This window comes from Trachemys scripta, chromosome 12 (genome assembly GCF_013100865.1).
Source record: "Trachemys scripta elegans isolate TJP31775 chromosome 12, CAS_Tse_1.0, whole genome shotgun sequence".
Taxonomy (NCBI): Eukaryota; Metazoa; Chordata; order Testudines; family Emydidae; genus Trachemys; species Trachemys scripta.
The window spans coordinates 452,824-471,912 of record NC_048309.1 but is presented as its reverse complement, the minus strand read 5'-3'; the positions used below and the strand labels follow the sequence as shown (position 1 = coordinate 471,912).

General features: G+C 50.9%; 1 protein-coding gene across 1 annotated transcript in view; it reads right to left on the bottom strand.

Moving 5' to 3' along the window:
• The window catches only part of CDH22 (cadherin 22), a 162,892-nt gene that overhangs the window by 48,236 nt on the left and 95,567 nt on the right, over positions 1–19,089 (bottom strand). Inside the window, exons 5-7 of the mRNA XM_034787414.1 lie at positions 16,356–16,523; positions 14,512–14,699; positions 13,105–13,358 (exon numbers count right to left, since the gene is read on the bottom strand). Coding sequence (XP_034643305.1) covers positions 13,105–13,358; positions 14,512–14,699; positions 16,356–16,523 — 610 coding nt within the window. The remainder of the gene's footprint in view (positions 1–13,104; positions 13,359–14,511; positions 14,700–16,355; positions 16,524–19,089) is intronic.

The following is a 19,089-nucleotide window of genomic DNA, read 5'->3' as shown; positions in this document are numbered from 1 at the left end:
CAAAAAATGCCACCATGACTAAACAACAGCGTAAAAGAAGAGTTAGAGGCAAAAAGGTATCCTGTAAAAACTGGATGTCAGATCCTACTTAGAAAAACAGAAAGGAGCATAAACTCTGGCAAATCAAGTGTACAAATATAATTAGGCAGGGCAAAAAAGAATTTGAAGAGCAACTAGCAAAAGACACAAAAACTAACAGCAAAAATAAATAAATGTTAAGTACATCTGAAGCAGGAATACTCCAAACAATGGGTGAGGCCACTGGATGATCAAGAAGCTAAAGGATCACTCTAAGGTCATTGCAGAGAAGCTAAATGAATTCTTTGCATTGGTCATCTCTGCAGAGGATGTGAGGAGATTCCCACACCTCAGCCATTATTTTAGGTAGCCTATCATCTAAATTAGCCTCTGTACCGGATGACTGGAGGATAGCTAATGTGATGCCAATTTTTTAAAGGCTCCAGAGGCAATCCTGGCAATTACAGGCCAGTAAGCCTAACTTCAGTACCAGACAAATTGGTTGACACTATAGTAAAGAACAGAATTATCAGACACATAGATGAACACAATATGTTGGGGAAGAGTCAACATGGCTTTTGTAAAGGGAAATCATGCTTCAACAATTTTTTATAATTCTTTGAGGGGGTCAACAAGCATGTGGACAAGGGTGATCCGATGGATATAGTGTACTTGGACTTTCAGAAAGCCTTCGACAAAGTCCCTCACCAAAGGCTCTGAAGCAAAATAAGCTGTCATGGGATAAGAGGGAAGGTCCTTTCATGGATCAGTAACTGGTTAAAAGACAAAAAGAATGAGGAGTCACAAGTACTCCTCGTTCTTTTTGCTGATACAGACTAACACGGCTACCACTCTGAAACCTGGTTAAAAGACAGGAAACAAAGGATAAGAATAAATGGTCAGTTTTCAGAATGGAGAGAGATAAATAATGGGGTCCCCCAAGGCTCTGTACTGGGACCAGTGCTGTTCAACATGTTCATAAATGATCTGGAAAAAGGGGTAAACAGTGAGGTGGCAAAGTTTGCAGATGATATAAGATTACTCAAAATAGTTAAGTCCAAAGCAGACTGTCAAGAGTTACAAAGGGATCTCACTAAACTGGGTGACTGGGCAACAAAGTAGCAGATGAAATTCAATGGTGGTAAATGCAAAGTAAGGAACATTGGAAAACCTTATCCCATCATCATAGGACCTAATCACATCAGCCACACCATCAGGGGCTTGTTCACTTGCACATCTACCAATGTGATATATGCCATCATGTGCCAGCAATGCCCCTCTGCCATGTACATTAGCCAAACCGGACAGTCTCTGCGCAAAAGAATTAATGGACACAAATCTGACATCAGGAATCATAATACTCAAAAAGCAGTGGGAGAACACTTTAACCTGTCTGGCCATTCAATGACAGACCTGCGGGTGGCTATCTTACAACAGAAAAACTTCAAAAACAGACTCCAATGAGAGACTGCTGAGCTGGAATTGATATGCAAACTAGATACAATCAACTTAGGATTGAATAAGGACTGGGAATGGCTGAGCCATTACAAACATTGAATCTATCTCCCCTTGTAAGTATTCTCACACTTCTTATCAAACTGTCTGTACTGGGCTATCTTGATTATCACTTCAAAAGTTTTTTTTCCACTTACTTAATTGGCCTCTCAGAGTTGGTAAGACAACTCCCACCTGTTCATGCTCTCTGTATGTGTGTATATATATCTCCTCAATATATGTTCCATTCTATATGCATCCAAAGAATTGGGCTGTATAGCCCACGAAAGCTTATGCTCTAATAAATCTGTTAGTCTCTAAGGTGCCACAAGTACTCCTGTTCTTTTTGCGGATACAGACTAACACGGCTGCTACTCTGAAACTTATCCCAACTATACATACAAAATGATGGGATCTAAATTAGCTGTTACCACATAAGAAAGATTTGGAGTCATTGTAGATAGTTTTCACATCCACTCAATGTGCAGCGGCAGTCAAAGAAGCTAACAGAACATTAGGAACATTGGGACAGGGATAGACAATAAGACAGTAAATATCCTAATACCACTATATAAATCTATGGTAGGCCGATACCTTGAATACTGAGTGCTGTTCTGGTCACCCCATCTTGAAAAAGACATAGAAATGGAAAAAGTACAGAAAAGGGCAACAAAAATGGTAAGGGGGATGGAACAGCTTCTGTATGAGAAGAGATTAATAAGACTGGGACTGTTGATCTTGGAAAAGAGATGACTAAGGGGGTATATGATAGAGGGCTATAAAATCATGAATGGTGTGGAGAAGGTGAATAAGGAAGTGTTATTTATCCCTTCACATAACATAGGAACCAGGGGTCACCAAATGAAATTAATAGGCAATAGGTTTAAAACAAATAAAAGGAAGTATTTCTTCACCCAGCACACAGTCAACCTGTGGAATTCATTGCCAGGGGATGTTGTGGAGGCCAAAAGTATAATGGGGTTAAAAAAAAACAACTAGATAAATTCCTGGAGGATAGGTTCCATCAATGGCTATTAGCCAAGATGGTCAGGGATATGCAACCCCCTGCTCTGGGCATCCCTGAGCCTCTGACTGCCAGACGCTGGGACTGGACACCAGGGGGTGGATCATGCAATAATTGCCTGTTCTATTCATTCCCCCTGGGGCGCCTGGCACTGGCCACTGTCGGAAGACAGGACACTGGGCTAATTGTCCCTTGGTCTGACCCAGTGTGGCCGTTCTTATGTTCATAGACAGATGCTGATAATCTCCAAGAGCCATCGCAGCAAGTGGGCAGGACCCCAGCGTGTCCTCATGTGGGATATGCCCCCATTTTCTGCCTTAGTTCCCAATGGAAGGACAGAGCATGTCAAGGGCATTACCTTTCCCTTGATCCTCAGATTTCTTCAGAGAGGCCTCTAACACCAACCTGGCCTGGATCGCAGCCTCCAGCACTCATTTGCCACTCTGTGCTTATCTGTTGCCACTAAGGCAATTGCAAGGAAACGGGAAAAGCTCTGGGTGTCCAAACCAGCAAAAATCTGTCGGATAGAGACTGTCCTGCTGGAAGGAATAATAGAAACTGGTGCAACAAAATCTCAGATCCTTCTGATGGGTTAATCAAGGTATTTACATAAGCGTTCCATTATTCTTCCACATCCCCTGACCTCTATCACATCTCTCTCTTCTTCTCCAGTCAGTATGTAGTTAGAGATGGAGATGGTACTTCATTCTCTTCTCCATATGTCTGCCTATTTCTGTGGTAGACATGAGATGTACACATCTGTTTTGTTTGTCTTCTTGTCTTTGCTGCATAAATAAAAAAACTTCTTTTAATAAAAATAATTGGGGAGGAAAATCCAATCACCAAGGAGAGAGAGACCCCTGAGTTTAGAAGCATCTGGCATCCGTTGACTCTGAGAAGCTGGGGGCAGGTGTGAGCACAACTCTGTGCTGGAGCCTCTCTTCTCACACTTGTAACTGCTTTGCTTGTAAGTGTATTTTAAATCATGTCTACGTTGTCTTTTAAGGATTGATTGTCCTTCTCGAGCTCTGCAATAATTCCAGTCCCTGTACCATTGCGCTCCTCTCCCACGGAGTCCAGTGGGAGGAGCTGGATTTCTGAGGAGCCGGCGTGTCCAGCTCTCTACAGTGTGGCAGGATTGAGTTTATTTTTCCTGGGTCCCAACCTTGGATCTCTCCAGTCCTGGTAATTCTACAAAGCACCCTCAGCAACTTGTTCTATTGCCTGAAATCCCCTGGGAGCTCTCGGATACCCTGATTCTCGCTGCCTCACTGCAGGGTTCTGGAGAGTCACTTAATGTCGGCACAGCATGTTGAAGACAAAAAACCCCATCTAAGTGCTAGGTGGTGGTGGTGTTATTGCTATTTAACCTAAATTCTCCTCCCCTCTTGCAGCTTGAACCCACTCCGTCCCATTCTGTCCTTGTTGGTTAGTTACTAATCTTTCTCCTCTTCATAACATTGCTTTCTGTAGTTGGAGAAAGCGAGTTTCCCCTCAGAGCACCCCTACTGAACTCCCAACACCACTTTCTGCAACACCTGAGTTTTTCTTCGGGCTCTTCTTCCATATAGCAACAAGTCCTGATCCTGCTTCACTTGTGGGAACTGGCCAGTCACAGCCTGAAGTGAGCTGGCTGGAGATGTAGCAAAAGGGACACCAGGCAAGATGCCGGGCGGACTGCTTACGTCTAGATAAAAGAAGGCTTCACTCTGCAGTCAGTGCTGAATCCAGAGCATCTGCATGGTGCTAAGTGGCCTTAGGGTGAGAGGTAGATGTAAAGTCGAGGCCCTGACCGTTAATGATCCCGCAGCATGTTTTCAATCGATGGGATGTTAACCCCAGCACTGTGGGCAATTTTCAATTGGAGTAAATGCTAGGGATGGGTGAACTGAACAGCAGGGACTTGGTGCAAACAAGAGGGGCGTGCCACTGGCAAGGTAAACTACACACAAATACACCTTGCTGGCTGCATCACCATCACACAAGAACTGTAACACAGACACACGCAGCTACATACGTGCACACACACGCATCGCTAACATTACATCTGTGCTCCTCTCCAGTGAGGTGCCAGAGTGGTTAGGGGCAGCTTGCCCCATTGGAACGTGCTGTGGGACTGTGGTTCTGGAGTGCTCAGGCTGAGTTGAGGCCAGACAGCAATAGGATCTGACGTTCTCTCTTTTCACCCCGGGGCCACGTTCATTCAGACAGCTGTCTGCCCCATGCTGTTCCTACGTGTCCAGAGCTGAGATCAGCAGGGAGAAAAGGTTCTGGCCCACACAGCTCAGCCCAGAATTTCTAATGACCAGAAACTGCCAATTATGCTGAATTGATGAGGCATTTTTTTGTCACGTGGATCTTTGTCAACTGGGCACTGAGCTATAGCCACCAAACTCACCTGCCATTACAAGCAGAACATGCGGGCAGGGGACTGGACTCGATGACCTCTCGAGGTCCCTTCCAGTCCTAGAATCTATGAATCTATGACCCCTTCCTCCCAGTGTCTGGGCACCCGCATGTGATGCTGCAGCCCAACCCCACTGAGCCGATCAGGCCCATGTTCTCCAGATTTCCTGGACTCTGGGATGCTCCTTGCTCCTCCGCCTGAAGCCTGCACAGTGTTTGATATTCGGGACTTTATGCTGTCGCAGTCCCTGGTTCTGATTGGAATGCAGCCCTTGTCATCCATTTTCCTCTCTTCTTGCTGGCATCGCCTGTTGTTTGGATGTTACAAGTGACTGTTTCATTTAGACAGCTTTCTTGGTGCTCATCTTTCTGCATTTCTCAAGCAGGTTGTTTCATTCCTCCCCTGACGGCGATGAGGAGCACATTTGCTACCATGTCTGTTGGCTTTTGTTAATGGTGGTTTTGTTAATGGGAAGCTTTTCAAACCCTATGAAAAGCTTTTTGTGATGTTTGTTTTTTTCTCTTCTCTCTTTTGTGGTATGGCAGGTTGTAGTTCTCGCTGTGTTGTTGGAGTATATAAAATGCCCGTGTCCAACACATGTCTCTGGATTTGGTGAATGCCAAACAAAAATATCTCTGAGAACCTTAAATCCCAAGCAACATCTTCCCAGTGCTGATAAAGCCTGGAACGCAGGCAATCAGAACACAGGCGCTCGCTGCAGAGAGAGAAACAAAAGGCTCCCATACAAACAAGCTCACGTACCAGACAGTCTATCAATGTATTACCTAATACAATGGCGCGGCTGAGAAAAATCACCCTGTGCACAGGAAATACAGCAGGAGCCGAAAAGCCAACTGGAAACAGAAAATTCCCATCTAAAAACGTCCCAGCTCCTGCCTTTGTCAGACAGTGAATAAGAGCTGGAATGAAATTAAAAGCTCTTTCCCTTTAGATAAAGATTCCCTGCCATGTCCTGATGGGGTTTATGCTGCTTTTTAACCCTTCTTTCTGGCACAGTCACCTGCATTTGGACACACACAAGTTGCGGCTGTTTTTCACGGAGTGATGCAAGCCAAGCTGCCTGGGCTCCATCTCCCATTGACATGAGAGGGGATGGCAAAGCCCCTTGGTGTGCTGTGGTGACCCACCCAGATGGCTGTGGAATCGAAATATTCTCTTGGGCATCAGAATCCTGTCATTGTTGCAGGGCTTCGTGGAAGAGTGACCGCCTGTGTGGGAGTGGCACTGAACTAGCAGTTTGGAACCAGCCAGAGCCACACAAACTCACCGTGGCACAGATGCAGAGATCCAATCTCAGCCTGCTACAGAGAGTGCTATGGGACCGCTCTGCTCCTGCGGCCCGCTTTTCAGGGGGGGGGGGCTATTTAGCACTAGCCCTCTGGGAAGCTGAACCTGTCTAAGTCCCAGGTCAGTGCAGGTGCTTCTACAGAATGGCACCAGGGTGAGTTCTGAGTCACCAGCAACACCCGAAGGTGCCTTTCCTGGTGCCATCTGCTGGGAGTGAGGCAGGTATTCCATGGGGGACAGGGACCTGTTGGGTTGCTAACTCTGTCTGTAGAGAGAGGGCCCAGGCAGAGTCCAGAGGGTCATCCTGGCAGAGCTGGAAGGGAAGGATTAATTAACTCTCCAAGGGAATGACGAAACTCCTCTCTTCAGACAGCTCTGGCACAGCTTCCACCAGCAAACTCTTTTCGCCTGGGAAAGCCCAGACTGCAGCTCCTTCCCTTCATTCTCTCTGTCCCCCTGGCCTCTACATGGGCAGGGAGCTCCAGTGCTTGGGTCAGACTGCTGGCTTTCAAGGAGGTAGCATTTGGATGGATGTCAGCAGGTGTTGGGGTCTGAAGTCATCCTGAAGCCTGACTTCAAATGTAGCATGAAAAAGCAGAGTTTGCTGGGCTCCATCTTGTATCAAACCATCTGAGGGAATCTCCTGGGCTTGGGGAATGGGCTTGTTCCAGAGTGAAGTGGACATGTTGAGGGGCAGGAATGACCTTCTTTGTGATGGCTCATGGAAAGGAGGGCAGCGAGTACCCAGGCTGCCTCCATGTTGTGTCTGACTTGGACAATGTTCCATGTACCAGATGGTGTCTCCCAGGAGGCTGGAGGAAACCTCACAGCCCAGGCACAAAGCCTGCTGCATGCACATTGGGTTTATGGAACTGTGCTAGATATCCGTGCGTGCCGCTGCTCATTCCCATTGTCATCGGAGGCATGAGCTGCCATGAGGAAGTGCCTCAGGAGTTATTCGGCCAGCCTGATGGAGTTGGGAAGTGATAGGGCTCCACTCTGGGACTCTTTCCCCTCTTGTGCCTTTAATGCATGAGGTTCTTTGCGAGGGTGACACACAGACGGAGGGTCACATGGGTTTTGGCAGAGAACAGGAAGCCATGGAGATGGCCAGCCCTGTTAGAGGCTATGAACTGGCCAACAGGGGAAAGAAAGGGTCCTCCCCTCTGTGCTCCCGTCTCTCCCAGCAGCATGGGGCAGAGTTGGGGTCCTGTCAGCTTTTCACAGATAAGTGTACGTGCAGGGTCTCACATCAGCTGCCCCGCGCTGCCCCAAAATGGGGGAATAGAATCCACTCACCCGTGTAACCAAACCTGCCAAACCCCATAACCAGCCCAGAGAATGCCCAGGCACCGCGGCTCTTCAGCTGTTCGCACGAGCAATGGCCTGGAGCACGGAGTCTAGGGGCGAGCACCTTCAGCGGGTGGAAGGGACCACCTGGGGCTGAGGGCACCCGTGCCAGACACACTCCGGCTCTTCCTTTCCTGTTCTGGGAGCTGGTACCAGTGGGAACTGGAAACGCTGATGAGGCCAATCTCAGCTCAGCTGTCTCCCGGGCTCCTTGGGATGCCTCACCTCAAGGGCAGAGTGTTTGTGCCCCTCCATTGCAAGGTGAGACTGCAGCTCCTCTGCCTTGTACCTGGCCCCAGGCAGGCCCAGCACACAACGCGGAGTCAGGGGAGGGGAGCCCCATGGAAACACAGCTAGGGAAGAGGCTGCCTCTTTCCTCCTCCTTTCTAGTAGCAAAGGGTCAGACAGGTAAAGGGGACCCACCAAACTGCTGTGCCAGCAGAGAGGACTCAGCACAGACTCCAATGGGCCTGGGATCGACCCCTGGAGTGCTGTCAGGACCAGTTGCTCTCCTCTGTGTCTCAGAGGAAGAACAGATGCTGTGAGTCTAGCTGGGAGCTAATGCGAGGTGATGTCCTGCCAACAAGTGTGTCACCTCCTGGCAGAGGACCAGGAGGGTTAATATGTTTGTGCAGCATTTGGAAGCCATGAAGAACTAAGTAAGTGTTGAGGATTGTTACATTACTCGGGTGGCCAGAGGATGGGAGAGCAACAGAGGTCTGACAAAAAGTCTCTTCTTCCTCATCTTGGTGCAGTCGCTGGGGCAGGGGATGGAGTGGTGAGGGGGCCTCTCGTTCACACCTGATTACATGCAGCTGCTGCAAGGCAGAGCTCGGGGCAGGGGGAGGGGTGTGGTGGAATGGGAAGCGGGAGCTCAGCTCGCCCTCACAGAGCCACTAATGGAGGCTCACGGGAAGGGGACATGCCATCTATTATGCTGCTAGGCACTGAAAAACCACAACCAGTGGACAGCCAAGTATGCAGGCAGGCAGAGGGCCCCAAGGGAGCATGACAGGACTCTGAGGAGCTGTCTGCCTAGGGGGTGCTGGAAGGAGAATTTATAACTGAATGCATCAGGCATAACAAGAGAAAACACATTCCGATTCGTGGGGCTGAGGCCAGGGGATTTGGGTACCTTGGAGTCCTACTGGCCAAGCCCTCGAGGCTGGACATGTGAGATGTGGCTCTGTCTGGAGTGTGTTGTGCTGCTGTAACACCAGAGACACTTCTCCTGCTTCTCTCTGCTCCAAGCGCCCCTTCCCAAACATCGCCATCTCTCTCAACGGTCAGAAAGGCTCTTTCCTCTGCAGTCACTTGTTCTTTCCGCAAATAATGCATCACTCCCACCCACCCCCCCAGGGAAGCAGCAGAAGAAGCAAGCGAGAAAGAGCAATTCCATCCCCAAGGCCCATTTCCTATCATTAAAGACTAGGAAATAAAATCTACATTCTGCAGCACTGCTAGCAAAGCCCCAAGTAAGGCAGCGGATGTGCGCATGCTGTATGCGAGGAGAGAACGTGCACAGTATGTGTGTCTACACTGCAATCAGAGGTGTGACTGCAGCTCGGTTCAGCACATCCATGCTAATGTCAATCTAGCTAGTATGGCTACATAGCAGTGGAGACATGCATGGCCCCTGGACAGGCCAGCAATGTAAATATGTCCCCAGCGTTCTGGCTTGGCTTGTACAGCCTACCCGGGGGTCCACACTGCCGCACCTTCACTGCTCTTTTTAGCCATGCTAGTTCAATTAAAGCTAGCGTGGGGGTGCCTGCACGAGCTGCAGTCACACCCCTGGGCCTACAGCATATCTGAGCTAAGTCTGAGTGTGCCCGGCACAGCGTATACATGTCTGAGGCACAGCATGTACTTCGTGCACACACAGAGTCTATGCAGAGCGTGTTTGTGCAGGTATGTGCAGCGGTGTGCATGTACTCTGGCAGTCAGGGTCATGTACCCGCTGTGGCTGATCCCAAAAACTCACCCCAGCAGGGCTCTCTCCCCGGCTGCCTTCCTAGCACAACGCTCTGGGCTGACTGACAGGAACTGGGCGGGCGGTGAGGGGACTGTGGCAGTACATGTTAAGTCAGCTTAACTTCTGTACCCGGAAAGATAATGGAGCAAATAATTAAGCTATCAATTTGCAAACATCTAGAAGATAACAAGGTGATAAGTAACAGTCAGCATGGATTTGTCAAAAACAAATCGTGTCAAACCAACCTGATAGCTTTCTTTGACAGGGTAACCAGCCTTGAGGTTGGGGGGAAGTGGTGGATGTGGTATATCTTGACTTTAATAAGGTTTTTGATACTGTCTTGCATGACCTGCTCATAAATAAACTAGGGAAATCAAATGCAACCTAAATGGAGCAGTATAGTATAAGCTGGGTGCAAAACTAGTTGGAAAACTGTTCCCAGAGAGTAGTTATCAGTGGTTCACAGTCATTCTGGAAGTGCATAATGAGTGGGGTCCCGCAGGGATCAGTTCTGTTCAATATCTTCATCAATGATTTAGATAATAGCGTACAGAGTACACTGTGATAGACCCAAGTATCAGAGGGGAGCCGTGTTAGTCTGAATCTGTAAAAAGCAACAGAGGGTCCTGTGGCACCTTTAAGACTAACAGAAGTATTGGGAGCATAAGCTTTCGTGGGTAAGAACCTCAGGCATCTGAAGAAGTGAGGTTCTTACCTACGAAAGCTTATGCTCCCAATACTTCTGTTAGTCTTAAAGGTGCCACAGGACTCTTTGTTGCTTTCTGTGATAGACCCAGCCCAGTTGGGAACAGCAGAGTAGCAGAAGGGAGATATACTGGCCACTGGATAAGTAGTTTTCTGTTCCCTGAGTGACCAGAGCAGGGGCTGCTCCAGGCTAATAGACCACCTGACTCCAATTAACCTGCTAAGAGTCAGGTGAGGCAGTTAAACACCTGACTCTAATTAAGGCCCCTCTGATGCTATAAAAGGGCTCACTCCAGTCAAGCCAGGGGGAGCCAGAGGAGAGGAAGTGTGTGAGAGGAACTGGGAGCAAGAGGTGTGCAAGAAGCTGAGAGTGAGTAGGCATACTGCTGGTGGACGGAGAAGTACAAGCGTTATCAGACATCAGGAGGAAGGTCCGGTGGTGAGGACAAAGAAGGTGTTGGGAGGAGGCCATGGGGAAGTAGCCCAGGGAGTTGTAGGTATCGTGCAACTGTACCAGGAGGCACTCTAAACAGCTGCAGTCCACAGGGCCCTGGGCTGGAACCCGGAGTAGAGGGCGCGCCCGGGTTCCCCCCAAACCTCCCAACTCCTGATCAAACACAGGAGGAATTGACCTGGACTATAGCTTCTACCAGAAGGGAAGGTCTCTGGACTGTTTCCTGACCCACAGGGTGAAACTGTGAAGCGAGCAAATCCGCCAATAAGTGCAGGACCCACCAAGGTGGAGGAGGAACTTTGTCACAACACTTATAAAGTTTGTGGATACCAACCTGGGAGGGGTTGCAAGTGCTTTGGAGGATAGGATTTAAATTCAAAATGATCTGGACAAACTGGAGAAATGGTCTGAAGTAAATAGGATGAAATTTAATAAGGACAAATGCAAAGTACTCCATTTAGGAAGGAACAATCAGTTGCACACATACAAAATGGGAAATGACTGCCTAGGAAGGAGTACTGCGGAAAGGGATCTGGGGGTCAGAGTGGATCACAAGCTAAATATGAGTCAAAGTGTAACACTGTTGCAAAAAAAGCTAACTTCATTCTGGGATGTATTAGCAGGAGTGTTGTAAAGAAGATACGAGAAGTAATTCTTCTGCTCTACTCTGCTCTGATTAGGCCTCAACTGGAATATTGTCTCTAGTTCTGGACACCACATTTCAGGAAGGATGTGGACAAATTGGAGAGAGTCCAGAAAAGAGCAACAAAAAATGATTAAAGGTCTAGAAAACATGACCTATGAGGGAAGATTGAAAAAACTGGGTTTGTTTAGTCTGGAAAAGGGAGGACCGAGAGGGAACATGATAACAGTTTTCAAATATGTAAAAGGTTTTTACAAGGAGGAGGAAGAAAAATTGTTTTTCTTAACCTCTGAGGCTAGGACAAGAAGCAATGGGCTTACATTGCAGCAAGGGAGGTTTAGGTTGGACATTAGGAAAAACTTCTTAACTGTCAGGGTGGTTAAATACTGGAATAAATTGCTTAGGGAGGTTGTGGAATCTCCATCATTGGAGACCTTTAAGAGCAAGCTAGACAAACACCTCTCAGGGATGGTCTAGATAATTAGTCCTGCCACTAGTGCAGGGGACTGGACTAGATGACCTCTCGAGGTCCCTTCCAGTTCTATGATTCTATGTTTAAAGTTTCCCGTGGGGATTCCTACATGGTTCTATGTTAATTCGAAGGTCCAGTGCGAGGCTTTGGGATGCTCCCTCCCCACTAAACAGCCAGGCACGGTGCATTCCCCAGTGCCTTGCTGTGGCCCTGAGCAGGCCTGTTAGAACATTATCTCTCTGTGTCATTTGCTGATTATATTCACAGGCTGTCATCAGCTGTTTCCCCTTCCATCCTGTGCGCTCCTCTCCGGAGTCCCTGCTCCTACTTTCTGCCCTGTTCTCTGTCATCAGGAACAGCTCCAGGATAAAGCTCTTGAATCCAAGGCCACAATGCGCTGGCTCCAGGCTACTCCTGGGTCAGTATGCAGGTCTCCTTTCCAGCACACGGCCATGCTCCATTTCCAGCGAGCAGCTGTGTACAGAGACCCGCAGCACAGAGATTCCAGGCACCACAACACCCAGCCTTCCAAGGGAATTTTCCACAAGTCCAGGATGTTTTCTCTACATCAGCTTTTCATTGCCACCACTCACCACTCAGGCCACTTGGCAGAGCCATAAGGCAGCTTTTGTGCCATAGGTAATGAGAGTTTAACTCTCAATTTCCTTAGCCACAAATGAATGGAAACGGGAAACGTCCTGTGCAGATCAGCTGCTGCCCAGAGTGTGCCCTGCCCAAACATCAACTCCATTGGTCTCTGATCCCTCCCGTGAACCCAGCCCCTGCTTCGGGCTCCAACTGCACGCCCCACAGCACACGCCACACTGTACATCTGTCAGTCTTCTTCACTGCCTATCTGTCGTCTCTGGTCACTCACTAGCCTGTTCTCTGCGGCTGCCCTGCTGTCATTCACACGTATGTATGAGCATCACCCATTCCCCTTTTCTGGCATTCCTTTGCCAATGAAACTCCCATCATTTGCCAATGACATATCTGTCACTCACCTGGCTTGTGCCCTCACCTATCTGCTACTTGCACACTGGTTCTGTCACTCACCTGCCAGACGCCTGCCCTGTGTCACCCATTCGCCTACCTGTCCCCTCTCACCCGGCGCTGTCACCCTCTGCTGCATGCCCCTCTCCTGTCATTCAGCCTCCCACCAAAATCCCTTCTCAGGCACCCGCCGGGCTCTGTGTCGCTCGCAGGCCCATCACCTGGCAGAAGAGAACGTGGAGCTAGGAAGGTTGATTTTACCGGACAGGGTTGTTTGCAGCATCGGGGTCCAGGGCGGTGACCACTCCCACCACAGAGCCAACATAGGCATCCTCCTGGACTTCTATCAGGTCGGAGGGGGGCCGGAACTCCGGGGGCTCATCCACGTCCAGCACAGAGACCCGCACAATGGTTTGGTCTCGGAACGTGCCCAGATCCACAAACCTTGGGTCCACAAACTTGTTCAGAGCCTCCACCACCACAGTGTGAACCATCTTGGCCTCGTAGTCAAGGGGCTGAGACAACAGGACAGGGTTAGCGATTCATCATCTGACAGTTCCTTCCCACCTCTGGTGCTTTCACTACTGCTCCTTTGGGTTAGACCCCACCAGGGCTCCCGGGAGAGGCCAGGACTGGAGAAGCCCAGAGCCTCAGCTCCTGCCGTGCCCCCTACAACGTCTCCTGCTGGGCAAGGCATGCGTACCTGGGAGCTCTCCTGCCATGCCCCCTACAACGTCTCCTGCTGAGCAGGGCACGTGTAGCTGGGAGTTCTCCTGACGGGCAGGGGCATGTGTAGCTGGGAGCTCTCCTGCCCGTTCCCTACAGGGCTCCTGCTGGACAGGGCATGTGTAGCTAGGAGTTCTCCTGCCCACTCCCTACAGGGCTACTGCTGGGAAGAACGTTTCCTGCCCTCCCCCACTCTACATTCAGCTAAGGCCTGATGTGGGAACTCAGAATGCACTGAGAAGGCAGTGCGCACCATGGGGGCGAGTGACTGATTTCCAATGGTGTAGTGATCATTAATCACCCTGTGATTATTTTTACAGCAGAGGTGACTGGAATGCAATGGCCGTGGTGAGCACTCATTCTTTCCTGCCTGCACCCAGTGTTTTTGCCACAAAAAGCAGACACGCTCGGCGTGCGGTTGGTCAGGCTCAGGCATTCCGTGGGCATATTGCTCTCTAATAGGTGCTATAAATAACGGGGATTAGCGTTAGCCCCCTCCGCTGAACACCTTGCTTCCACGCATGGCACCATTCACCCCTTCGTCATGGATTTGTCTGAAAGTCTCTCTCTGTAAATTCCGCGCTCACAACTGTCTGTGTCTCTTAGCGTCTGTGGGCAGCAACTTCCTGAGCTGGTGCCCTGCCTGCCTTGCCTTTCTTCGGCCCTTTCTTTCCAGTCTTTGCTTCTCCCTTTCTCTCTCCTGACACTTCTCCAGCTCCCTGCTAGCTGGGGGGAGGGTCTGAGGCTTCCAACTTCTCTAAGATGCTGTTAAACTAGTTCTCGCAGGAGTGATTCCCCAGCCTCTGAAACACACCAGCACTAGAAGGTATCATCAAAAGGGAAGGGCTCTGTCCTGCTCTGAGAGTCCTGCCCTGCCCTCCCCCACCTACCGCCTCTGCCTCCACCTCCTATCTCCTCCTGGTGCCGTTCCTCTGGGTTTACCTTCTGCACGGTGATGATCGCCTCCTGGGTGTTGCTGTCTGTGGTGACTTTAAACATCTGCACCCCCTCCTCATCTTTGATCTGGTACGTCATGTCTGTGTTCTCCCCCACATCCGAGTCCTCCGCCTTCACTCTCCCGATCGCAGTGCCCACAAGGGCAGTCTCCACAACGCTGAACTGGTACATCTCTGCCAAGGGGAGGAGAGGGGCTTGGCGTCACAGTGTGGCCTTTGCTGACCCTGATCCCCGGGTTCCCTTCAGGCAGTGCACAGACACTCCCTGGGGGCATCTCCACTAGGTGAGTGCGCCAGCCTCCAGGCAGAATGCCAGCAACCCTACTGGGTACACCTGGCTGGTCCCTGGTCCGGTGCGGCTCAGCTCCCGCACACACAGATTGCAGAGTTTTGTCCTGCCTAGTGTGCAATGTCCCATTTATCCTTGGCAGCCACACTAGAGTCTGGGCTTCATGAGGCCCGGCTGGAACCCCAGAGGATGCCCCATTTCCTAAACCTCTGTGCAAGGCGTGTTGGCTTTTCATGGGGGAGGGGAAAGCAAATAACCCCACTCTGGATGAAGGAAACTGGTGTGAGGCATTAGGGAGCATCCCAGTCTCTAGAAGTCTGGCAACCCCGCCAGCCTGTCTCAGAACCAGCTGCACAGATGTTGGCCAGTCCAGGGCCAGTGCCGAGGTCTCTGTGGGCACAGCATTAGCACAGCCCCATTTCCCACTGCTAACGTCTGGAATACAAATGCGCTCAGAGGGCTGAACTCCCTCCAGCTGCAGCTCAGAACCTTTGTAGCTCTGCCCCAGACTGCCAGCCAAGCGCTGCACAGCTCTGCAGCTGGTGTGCGAGGCAGAGACCAAGCCAGCAGCTCTTCAGTGACAGGATTTCTGTCCCTGTGGTGGGACTCAACTGCAGGTCACAGAGCTTGGCAATGGCTTGGGAGCTAGAGATCAGCTCAGTCACACCCCACATGCACGCGGTGTGCGGGCAGGGGCTAGTGGACTGCCAGGTGGCAAGGAAGGGCCTGGGGCTCATTCAAGCCAGTGTCTGAGGTCTGAATCGGCACCTAACATTTGTGCGAGATGGCGGGAAGAGACGGGCTGACCTGCCAATGGAGTTTGGGGGTTACTCTCCCTCTTCCAGTGCTACAGGCCCAGGGAGGGAAACAGAGACAGACAGCTAAGCCTACTCCTCACACCTACAGTCCTGCAGCCCAACTGACTCCCCCAGGGTTTGCTGGCTGTCCCTGGGACATCTCTCCTGCTTCGGTTAATGCGCAGGGCTGGGATCTGCAGAGCGCTTGGAGTAATAAACCCACTACGTAACGACCGCAGGCTGGGGCAGGAGCAGCCAGGACTCCTGCACAGATCACCGGTCAGATCCCCCTCTGCCACCACCACTGCCCTGTGGAATAAGAGAAACCTGCACAGACCTGACTATGCCCTGGCCCGCAGCCTGTACTCCTGTACACCCGGAGCCACCAGCGTCAGAGAGTGTCTCTGCACTGCCAGCCAGTCCAAGGTGGGCAGGTTGAAGGGCCAATGGGGAGAGATGACACTGACTCCAGAAGAATTCTAATAAACAAATGGGTCTGCATTAAAACTCAGCATTGATTGGCTCCCCCACTCCACGTCACTTGCCCTCTTAGACTGCAAGCTCTCGGGACAGGATCTGGATCTCTGGGTCTGTGAAACACCTAGCACAAGGGGGCTATGTCCCTGACTGGCTCTCTGGCTGCTACCCCAAAACAAAGTCAGCAACAACAATCCTGCACAGCAGTGGCTGGCTCAGCACCAGGCTGCCTGCAAGACCCCCGGGACGGGGAACAGCGACTCTTACTCTGTGGGAATCGTGGAGGGCTGTCGTTGACATCTGTGATCACAATTGTGACCGTGGTGGATCCAGACAGGCCACCCAGCTGCCCTGCCATGTCCGTGGCTCGGATCACCACTTCATACCGGTCCTGAGTTTCTCTGTCCAGATTGGCCACTGCCGTCCGGATCACACCTGGAAAAGGCCAAAGGGGAAGCAGTGAGTGTGAATGCCGGGGCGGCCCATCAGCCCATGGAGCACCCTTCTCACTGCCACCCGCCCCTGGGGGCAGGTCATGGAATCCTGTAGGCCGGGCTCCAGGCCGGAGCATGGTCACAAGACAGGAGCCCTTCACCTTCACTTGCCAGCAGGACTCTGCCTCCTCATGCTTATGGACCCGGAAAAGGCTGTAACAGCAGGGTCAGCTGAGGGAGGAGCATTAGCAGAGCAACTGGGGCCCGGAAGAGCAGGGGGGCATGGGCATCGGCATCGCCCTGCAGCAGTCTGTCAACTGCGCAAGCAAACAGCCCCAACCACCCGGGGCAGCGGTGGGAGGGCCGGGACAGAGCCGGGTCATTTCGTAGGAAACAAGATGTCTCATGTGCCTGTGCAGGGGCAAACTTGGGCGGCGGCTTGGCCACACCAGCTGGGTTTGTTGTTGTTTGTTTCACCAGGAGAAGCTAAGTACCAGCTGTTTTATTATAATGCACAAAAATAAAGATGTTTAATATGAAACACTGAAAGGCCCCAAGAACGGGCCCAGAACCCAGCTAAACAAACAGCCCCAGAACATGCCTGGAAAGGGGTGTGTGAATGGGGGTGCTCAACCAAGCACAGATTTGTCCCGGGCCCAGGACAGCATTACCACAAATCCACCTGTTGTCTCTCATACTTGGAGTGTAAGCTGTATGGGGCAGAGCCCAGCATTGTGTTCCGTGCTTGTTCAGTGCCTCGCGCCGTGGTGTTCCTAGGCACTACCACAGAACAAATCCCTAGTACTGCCAGGGACGTGGCAAGCCCAGAGTAGTTGCCAAGGGGACTCTGAGACCATCAGGAGTAACTCCCATGAAGTCAGTGCTAGCCTGAACCTGGTTTGAAGGAGAGGAGAATCAAGCCTAGAGGCCTGTGTCTGCACGACAGACCTACGCTGGTGTAACTACATTGCTCGGGGTGTGAAAATCTACAACCTTGAGAGATGCGGTTACATCGACATAGCCCTCCCCCCAAATGTAGACAGCACCATGTCAGCAGACATAGCTACCACCTCTCGGGGAGGTGGATTAACTACACCACCGGGGGAATGTCCTCACTTCAGCACTACAGCGGGGCAGCTGCAGTGTTTTAAGTGTAGACCTGCCCTTACTCAAGAGCCTGCAGTGAGAGACATGCAGGGGGTCAGGCTATTTAGCCCTATCTTTCCCCTTTCTGGCCCTGACCTGCTCAGACTGTCTGCTCCTTAACAGGCACCGGGTTCCAGCCCCCTTGTTCACCTCTCCCCAAAGGCCAGGCTTGAGATGGGAGCAGCCCAGGGGAGCAAAGAAGCAGAGTCCAAGGGAGCCAGAAACATCCCAGGACACTACTCAGAACCGCACGTTGAAGGAAGCCAGGAGGAGCCACTGAACAGCGAGGAGCAGACATTTTTCTCTCTCCATCTGATGACATTTGCAGGCGCTGAACGAGCTGGCAATGCTGTTCTGGAGACATTTAACTCGCCTCGCTTTCTGAAACTAGCAATTATTCCAGTGATTATCATTGTTAGGATTTATTATGAAGATATCACCATTGTCTCCGATCCCTGCAGCTCCCTCACGCTCATGGACAGGCACAATTTCACCCACCTCCCCCCGGACTCTTATTTCAGTTCTGTAATTACCCTGGACATTCCAAGCAGCGCTTTCGCTGCCTTCGATCTGATGAATCAAAGGGAGGATCCGTTTTGCCTCCCTTACCTCAAGCAGGTTCCCATGCACTCCCCTCAATCCAGCACCTGCTTTCCTGTGCACTAAAAAGTGACTCACGGACCGCTCTGTAAGCTCCTTCCCTTCCCTGGGGTTCATGCCTCCTGGCAGCTGCACAGGGGGTGGTGTGGAGGACAGGGAGCCAAGGGCAGTTCCAGCCTTTGTACCAAAAAGACCTTTCTACAGAGGACTGGGAATAGTCTCTCCCCATGTCAGCCCCATGGCTGCAGACTCCCTTTCTCGCTTTGTGTCTGTTTGGAAAGAATTGTTTCCCTGTGAGAGCCGCTGCCAATGCAGTCTGTATGGGCTGCTGCCATTCCCATGGCCAGAGCGCATGGATGCAGGAGGATGGAGACTTTAGGGGATGCTCTTCCCCACAGCCCATCATGCCTCTCAGAGAGATTTGGGGTTTGCATTTTAAAGTGCACTGGAAGAAACAAGGCCCTAGTGGGAGGGACCCCTCTCGGGTGAGCCCTTGGTCCCATGGCAGGCTGATCCTGGGATCGGAGGGGCCGGCAGGCTGGTTGGCAGCATTTACAGTCAGACCCAGTCATCCGGCTCTGAATATTAAACTGTTATTTCTGGGGAAGCACCATCGCATTCACATTTCAGCAATTCTGTTAATTAAAGGGGGATGAAGTGTTTTATAATGAAAACGATTCTTGTCAGCACAATAGAGCTGAATTGGGATGAGACAGAAAAGCTCCTGCATTCAGCGTAGTTGTAATGGTTTAACCGAGCCACTTAATGATACATGCCACGACGCCCCCTTGCAGTATGACACCCGGCCCAGCCGCCCCCCC